At 40.3% G+C, this 8,890-nt stretch overlaps 1 protein-coding gene across 4 annotated transcripts in view; it reads left to right on the top strand.

Annotated features, from left to right (window-relative positions):
- The window catches only part of baiap2l1a (BAR/IMD domain containing adaptor protein 2 like 1a), a 29,936-nt gene that overhangs the window by 14,809 nt on the left and 6,237 nt on the right, over positions 1-8,890 (top strand). For 2 of the 4 annotated variants that reach the window (XM_032502764.1, XM_032502765.1), the window contains exons 5-12: positions 721-792; positions 1,282-1,416; positions 4,635-4,787; positions 4,875-5,018; positions 5,872-5,995; positions 6,696-6,909; positions 8,393-8,452; positions 8,559-8,706. In XM_032502764.1, coding sequence (XP_032358655.1) covers positions 721-792; positions 1,282-1,416; positions 4,635-4,787; positions 4,875-5,018; positions 5,872-5,995; positions 6,696-6,909; positions 8,393-8,452; positions 8,559-8,706 — 1,050 coding nt within the window. Of the gene's footprint in view, positions 1-720; positions 793-1,281; positions 1,417-4,634; positions 4,788-4,874; positions 5,019-5,871; positions 5,996-6,695; positions 6,910-8,392; positions 8,453-8,555; positions 8,707-8,890 lie in introns of all 4 variants that reach the window. The other 2 variants (XM_032502763.1, XM_032502762.1) reach the window with 1 other exon arrangement.

Genomic DNA, 8,890 nt, shown 5'->3' with positions numbered 1-8,890 from the left:
GGGGGGGCCTGGATAGGTCACCGGGTAGAACGTGTCCACTCTTGTAAAAAGGCTCAGTCCTTCAACTCCAACCTGCTGTCATTCCCTCTCTCTCGCCCCTTTCACATATTTAGCTGTCTTGCTGATAAAAAGGCCTAAAATAGCACCAAAAAAATTAAATTACGTACTGTGTGAATGAAAAACACTCACTTTTTTCTAACCTGGAGTGATTGAAATCGGCATACATTTAAAGTATGCTCGAGAGGGGAAAGTTGTAAATCGTTAACCATAACAAGCTGATAAGACAGCTGATGGGTGGAATCTCATCTATTTAGAACTCCATTATCATGCATTGCACCAGGTCACTCCACTCCTAGTCTCGCTTTGTCAGACCTTCCTCCAAAGCGCGCTTGATGAGGGTCTGGATGAGGGTCTGGCTACTCCACGTACTCCAGCAACGGATATCAAAGTCAAAGTACTTTTATTGGTCTCCCTAAGGAGAAGTTTGTTTTGGACATTGAGTAACTTACTTTGCTGCAAGAGTTACAGACACACCTAAATGACCTAAATGAGTTTCCGGCAACAACAGAGCAATCCCTCAAGCGGAACTTCAAGGAAATAAACTACTCCACTCCTACTGTAACATCCCATTTGACTGACCTGTACATTGTGTTGAGTACAGCGTGCATGCAGCGTGATGTATGTTGCAATAACTTTAAGGTGTGTGTTTTCTCTCTGCAGTTCAAGAGGTTCCACAGGGAGATTATTATTGAGCTGGAGAAGAAGACGGAGATGGACGTTAAATACATGAATGTGAGCAAAATCATAAATCTACAAACACATTTTATGAACACGTAGATTGTAGATTTGCCCAGTCAGACTCATTGGATTAGAACAGAGATATATGGGGGGCTTATTTAGAAAATGACATTATTAAATTCTGAAAAAATGCATTCATATTAATTCAAAAAGAAACCTTACTAAAGGTAAGTTAGCCTTACAGTTAAGCTCAAGGAGTCCCTGTGCCTTCCAGGTGAATGTTTAACATTAAAACATGATGCATAAACAATATCCATTTATTTTCACCCATTCTGCCCAGCTTAATATGCAACTAAATTTTTTAAAATACATGTGTTAGGGGGGTCCGTACTCAATCTCTCTTTCAGTTTATGGGTCCCTGGCCTAAATGTTGAAGACGTTAATTTGCATCTGAGGAACTTTCGTGTAATGAAAACTGCTCACCTGTTCCTCACTTGCTCCCTTCACTGGTCTCATGCCTGTCTTGTCAAACATCTCCTGTAGGCCACCTACAAGCGCTATCAGTCAGAGCACAAGCTGAAGCAGGACTCCCTGGAGCGCTCTCAGACAGACCTGAAGAAGCTCAGGAGGAAAAGCCAGGGAAAGCACTCATCCAAGTATGAGATCAAAGAGAACGAGGTGAGACTGAAACCAAACCAACCCCAACTTTTCCTTCCTTTTAAAACATGGCATGCCTGATTCTTTTCATGGCGTTTCATGCATGCTTACGCTCTGATGCTTGTGAAAAGATAATGACAAGTATACAATTTGTGCGACGAGGCAGAAAGATGTGGCCGAGATAGTGGCCATGATACAATCAAAAGCCAGTACAAAAGTATAAAAGGTATTCCAGGTTTTGCATTGATGACAGACATTTGAGATGTGTGTTCACACACTAAGTAGGTCTACCTTTAAACACCACAAAGGTGTCACCACAACTATAGTTTGTTTGCAGAATCTCTGTTTTTACATGCAGCATTATGAGACTATTATACTTTCGGTCACTGTGTTTGGCTACAGACGGAAGATTGTGTTTTTATTGAAAGTGTACACACCCGCATTTACAGAAATGTGTGCATGCAGGCACATGCACAGTTTCTGAAATGCAGGTTGTATTGGATGCAGCAAATGGTATTAGTCTTTACCAAATGCTTTGCTTAAGGCTTTATTCCTTTAAACCAAAAATGTTTGTCATAAAAAAGTCAAGAGGTTACAGATCGATTTTTATTTTTAGTGGAACTAGGTAGTTATGTGATCCAATGTTTTGTATGCCAAAATGAAGCTGATAGGGCTGCAACACAGCTAAACATCTAGTTCTACTAAATTATCCATGCTAACTAGCCAAATGTTAACATGCTGATCACACTAAACTAAGATAGCAACCCTGGGTTAACATTGTATCTGCTTTTCATCATTGAACATTCTCACGTGTCATTGTGAGCATGTTAGCATTCTGGCGTTCGCATTTAGCACTTTTTAAGATTCCAGAATGTATGAATGCAGCCACAGAGAGACTCCGGAAGTTGTAAAACTTTGGCCATGGATATCTGTACCATATTTCATGGCAGTAAAACATTTGGACGACCGACATTGCCGTTAAAAGAAAATACAGCAATAAATACAAAAAACACACGTACAGTTATACACAGGTAGATGTCCTCATCAGGATCCCCAAAACCATTAAAAAGTATGCAATGAAAAACCATTAGACGACCCGTCACATGCAGATAACAGCCCAAATTCTACACTACTTAGAATAGAAGATCTCACACACGTTAGTGCCATTTCTTGGGAGATGGAACACAATTTAACTCACTGTGTAAAGGCTGCAAGGGGTCCAATAAAATGTAGCTATGACAATGCTATAACGTTCATTCTAACAGAGTCACAGGACATGCATAACAGCTAGTGTGGTTTCACTGAAATGATAAACGGACCTAAAGCAAGTGTAACAGTGCACACACACACATGGCCTTGAAGATGTGTTAGTCAGTGTCGACATCGCCTTGCTCGAGCCGGTTCATTGTGTGGTTTGCTTTGACCCTGAGTACGGTTGAAGTGTACGTCCTGTTGTCCGCTACCAACAAGCAGCGTTAACACCTCAGACGGGGAGTTTGTAAATCAATGTAGTGGGAAGAAGCAGGGACCGCAAAACCTGAGTAGTAACCCCTCTCTGTCTCTTGTTTTAATTTATCGACTGTTTTCATGGCCTCACTTTGATGATGGATGGTGTGTAAGCCTAGTTTGCTTTGAGAGAATTACCAAACAAAACCTTTAATTTAAGAAACGTCAAGAAGTGATTGCAGGTTATAAAAAAGCCTGTGATTCTTATTCTTCTTTGCACTTTTAAAAAGACAATTGCTCAATAAGTTGTCTTATCTGGGCCCCCTCTTCTTTCAGAAGAGGCTTTTGTTTTATTATCTGATAAAAGATGACGCTGGTGGAGTACATAGGAAACAAGGCTAACCACCCCAGCTTTCTCATTATCATGCGTAGTGGCGCTGCCAGTGATGAGCTTAGTCATGTCTTTCTGCTCTCGCACCTCTGGCTGAGAGTCCGGCAATGTGAGGATGGGAAATCAAGAGCCTTGGTTCAGCGTCTGACAGGCTATCATAGAGAGAGAAAGAGACCAGACAGTAGAGGAGGGTCTTCGACGGAGCCCTTGGAGACAGGCTGCTTTACCGTCACCATGACGACCTGGGGAAATGGGAGAGATACTGTGCGAAGAGTGGGTGTAGAATAAATGGATGGAGTGGGTTGAGGAGTCATTTCAAAGAGACATGTCTTATGTGCGGTCCAGTCGTCCATCTACTGTGAGTTACAGGCTGATTTGTTCTCTGCGGAGAAGGTGTGTCTTTAAGCACACTGATTTGGTTCACCGAGACTTTGAGTGCAACGCCTATTAGTGTCTTGATTTGACCTGAGCACTCAACATTGAGTAATGTCCCCTGAGTTAGCTTTTACTGCATCCAGAGCCAGTTTCCCACTGAGGTCGATGTTAAAGCAGCACATTCTTCTGACCTGATTCACCCTGTAGCCCAGCCTGCGCTGCAGGGAACAAGTTGCACACGCACCCAAAAAAAAAAAAAAACTCATTAAAAAAGTATTACTGTATACATTATTTTTTAAATGTAAAGTAAGTAAACTAAATAAGTAAATTTAATTAAAAAAAGTTGAGAAAATAGAAGGAAATTATGGGAACAAAAATTAATAAATTAATAAAAATTATTAATAAATAATTTTATATTTATATTTATTTATATTATTTTATTTTATCATATTTTATTTTTTATTTTTCTTGCTCCTTTCTTTTATGTTAGGTCAAATCATCTTTTTTATTCACTCATATTTCTAATATTATTCTCCTTTAATGTATTCTATGTTTTCCCTTTTCTTTTCGTTTATTATCAATGTTTCATATATTTTGTATTATTATTATTATTGTTATTATCATTATTATTTATTGCTATTACATTTTTTGTTTTGTTTTAATATTACTTGCATTTAATTACCTTCTCATGCGGAGCGAAGCACCCTGCTTTTGTTTTTATTGTTTTTGTAATTGCAGTGCCGGAAATGGGCCGGAACTTTCCAGTTCTGAGTACCAGGCATTTACATGCGTATAAATATATCCAAGACAAATGCAATGATCATGTCATGAAACTGCTGGATTAGAGTACTGGAACCTTTTTTGGTCCAATTCAGGCACCGGCTCATTGCCTTGGTGCTCACTTGTGGAAAATCTTCCCCATTGAATATAGTAAAACACAATCTTTCACTTATTGTAATTTGAAACTCACTAGTTATTAAACCTGTGCCATGGTCTCCTTGCTGTCCTACTATGACCCTGTCGGCAGTATGTGGAGACCATCTCGTCACGCCAGGTGGACATGCAGAAGTTCATCGCTGATGGCTGCAGAGAGGCCTTACTGGAAGAAAAGAGACGCTTCTGTTTCCTGGCGGACAAACACTGCATGTTCTCCTATCAAACTAGCAACTTCCATGAGAAGGTGAGCATGGACCGAGAGGTGAACCTGCATAGTCAGACCCCTCCATTAGCGGACTGTGTAACACCTTTCTTTCTCTGGTGTTTCCAGGCCAAAGAGATGCTGTCTGTGAAGCTCCCCAGCTGGCAGGAAAAGTGCAGCGAAATCACCAAGGTGCCGGACACAGTGGCGACCATGATAGAGGAGCTGACCACCACTCCGAAACACTCGCCGCTGGTTGAACGCTACAACAGGGTGAGTGTTAGCTGGTCGCGGTCATGCTAAAATGGCGTGAAAGTGTGCTCTGTGAGTAGGGGTCGGGGGGAAAAAAACAATACAGCATAGTATCACAATATTTCCCGTGGCAATACTGTATCGATTCCGAGTATTGATCTATTATTATATATGTGTTGGTCAGTTTGTCTACTTGACAATCTCATTTTGCAGCAATACAATTGAAGTGAGATGAACAAACAGAGCAATGTATCTATTTAGATAAAACAGGTGTTGACAAAGTTACATTTTGGGGACATCATTTGAAATTGGAAAAAAATAGAAAATCGCAATATCGTATTGTGACAGATCAGGCTACTAAGAATAGTATTATCATCATTATCATCATTAGCTTTATTTGCTTTTTACCATCTGTTGCTTTCACCAACTTTAAAACTCATCTTAATGTAAGATGCTTCAGAGAAGAGCTGGTGGATAAAAGCATTCCAACTAGTGAGAAATCATCTACACAAGACCATCCCTAAAGCATTTTATCTTGTGTTGTTGCTTGTAGTTTATCTTGCAAAGGTGCTGATATATGCTGGATCAGATTGAGGCTGTTTGTTTGTGTGTGTAAAGTGGCGGGTTATCATTATCTGACTATCAGCCATGGGAAATCCTGCATTGGCTCTTGTTGTGTGTGTAAAGTCCACTGAATGTTTTCTATGGCTGTGGCTATTTATTGCTGCGTAGGAGGAAGACATTGAGTTTCAATTCCAGTAATGACTGTTTAAAAATAATCACACTGATAAGGTCATTCAGAGATTTCCTTATTGCCGTCTCCTATTTTGTCACATATTGCATCTGCTAATCATATTCTTCTACATCTCCTCAGAACAACGTGGAGTCAGGGGCGCCTCCTCCAGCACCGCCACTGAAAGCACAGACCAGTCCGCTAGCCAACATGTTTGACCCAGAGACCAGGTTTTCGCTAACCCCCCCTTCAGACCACAACTCAGGTACGGGTGGCTTCCCTAAAATACAAATGTAAATATACCCGTCTCCCACAAATGACTGCGGCATCTCTCAGTCCCATTGTTAACCATCACCCAGTCATGTTTTATCAAAAGTATCATGGACATCATTACTCATAGAATAGATTTTTATTTTATTGTTGTATCATACAGGTTTTTTTTTTTATGTAGGAAGCTCAATTAAGATTTGTGAATTTATAGTTAATCCGGAAAGTTGATTAATTGCCAATAGTTATGGGTGTTATTTCAAATAGTAACTGTAATGAACTGTAATTCCTGCTTGAGGCTTGTTTCTTTCTGTTTCTCACGCAGAATTACCTTTTTATTTTATTTTATTTTTATTTTTTAATCATAGAAGGTCATGGATCAACATTGTTGTCTGAGATATGGATTTTTTTGTAATTACTTTTTTCACATTTTGGGAAATGCACTTATTCACTCTCTTGTAGAGAGTTAGAGGAGAAAATCAGGATATACTCTACCCTCATATCTGCGCTCTAAATATGAAGCTACCAGCCCGTTAGCTTAGCTTAGCACAAATACTTGAAACAGGGGGAAACAGCTAGCCTGGCTGTGTCCAAAGGTAACAAAATGGACCTACCTTCCCCAAAATGTCAAACTATTACTTTAAATGAAATAACGTTTGACAGATAACTGATATTATCACATCTCCAATCTCCTCCAGACCAGGGCAGTCTTGGAGAGGTCAGTCTGTCCCAGTCGACATCCCAGTCTTCTGGTCTCAATGTGGGCAGGAAGCCCCGAGTTAGAACCATCTTTCCCCACACGGCGGGCAACAACCACACACTCCTTAGCTTCGACGACGGCGACATCATTACGCTGCTTCTCCAAGAAGAGAAGGATGGCTGGCTGTACGGAGAGCTGGAGAAGACACAGCAGTAGGTTTTTAACTAGTTCCTTATTCAGGGATGCGTTGATGGCTAAATAAGTCCTCAGCTCAGTTTCTGCTTTGGTGGTTCTTTGTCTCATGATCATAGTTTATCCATCTTTTTATTCATCTCAACATCTGTGGTTTTGGAGGATAAGATATTCTATAGTTTTGTTATGATCAACAAATCCCACAAACACACCAAAACCCACTATGGAAGGAGCCAAATCAAAAGTATTCTCTATGTAATTGAAAGTCTGATCAAGTTTATTCATCTGTGCCAGAGATCATTGTTGTTGTCCAACACGTTTCTTCATTACCATGAACAAACCCACTGTAGCTCATCTTTAAATTAATCCCACGTGCACTGCCCTGCTGCTGTTAATACTCCTAATGCACCAAATGTGCATTAATCTGCCAATGACAAAAGTCCTTAATGAATGCACTCCTGTTTGAGTAAAGTTTGCTGAAGAACAGTTTCTTGAGCACATGGAAAAGATTGAACTACACTACATATTTGTGATTTGTGTTTTAAATATTTACTATGTCTTAAAGGAAATGTACTTTCATTCCGACAAACACGCAGCAGCACTGGCTTAGTTATTTGCATGACTAAGGTTAGCAGTACTTGTTTCCGGCTTTGCTTTAATATTTAGCTGTGTTAAAACATCCTGCTTAGAAACACAGAGTATGTCAGGTATGTTCGACATGACAGTCGTAAAGCTCCCTCTCAATTGCAAAACATCCACACACACAAACAGGAGACATCTGGTCTTTAATATTTGACTCAACGCTGAATGCTTGATGCCTAATTTTCCTTCACCGTGGCACACAATGATGAGTGAAGGAAACAAAATCCACACAATCCACACAAATCCATAAAGTAGACTCTGATTTGCCTGTGTAATTAAAGTCATCTTCAACTCCTCGCTAGATCAATTAGGACTTAAAATACAGGCAAAAGGATTACAGAGTGCTTACAGAGCTTGTATTAACTATTTTCATCCCCACCTTGAAACAAATTAAGGCAAGCTTTCTCCCTGTGTGTGTGTGTGTGTGTGTGTGTGTGTGTGTGTGTGTGTGTGTGTGTGTGTGTGTGTGTGCATGCGTGCGTGTGCGTGTGAACTGAAGTGGTTTTAATGCAGTCAGTGGCAGTTTGTCAAGATGAGGACACGATGTGGGGATAAATCACATTACATTCTGTTTCTTAGCAACAAATCCAGTGCGATGGTGTGAAAAGCCATATTTTTCTCTAGACGTGACTTGGAGACAACTTCTGAGTCTTAGTGAACACAATCAGTCTGTCACGGATTATATGCACATCTGATTTAAGTGTGTTGTATGTAGCAAGCGGAGAACTATTTCAACTCACAGAAACAGGTGTTCTTGCTGCATAACAACATAATCAATGAACAATAAAGACTTTGGATGAAATTTTATATAAAGATTTTATAACATTTCTGATATTCTGGTATGTTTGTTTTCCTTATTAGGCGAGGCTGGTTTCCCTCCTCTTACTGCAGACCTTATACTGAGCCAATGATATCAAATAGGTAAGAAAACATTACAACGTGCGTGGGAAGTCAATCAATGATATGTTTTACATCTGTTCTCTCTTACATATCGATAGCTGAACCTTTATGTCATGTGGGTTAGCAGCAATCTTGGCACACTGGCGCATAGTCTGAGTGTGGCCAGTCTGCCAGAGCAGGATGAAGAGGAGCCAGTGTTGCTGCCGCCACCAGACTACAGTGACTACGCCCTCTCTAGTCCAGTGGTCCCCTCCACGCCCTCGCCACAGAACACGGTCAGTACCAGCACCTGACTGTAAGCATGCACACTAAAATACCAAACCAGATGCAGAGCTAAAAGTAGAGGGAAGATTGGATTAAGAGTCACTAGGTTGCCAGACTATTACTCCAAATGAATGTTAATGTTGCTTTCACTAGCATGGACCACACCACAACCATGTGTTAGTTAAAGATTTAATG

Source organism: Etheostoma spectabile, chromosome 21 (genome assembly GCF_008692095.1).
Source record: "Etheostoma spectabile isolate EspeVRDwgs_2016 chromosome 21, UIUC_Espe_1.0, whole genome shotgun sequence".
NCBI lineage: Eukaryota > Metazoa > Chordata > Actinopteri > Perciformes > Percidae > Etheostoma > Etheostoma spectabile.
Note: the sequence above shows the minus strand (reverse complement) of the source record. Positions and strands in the feature narration are given on the sequence as shown.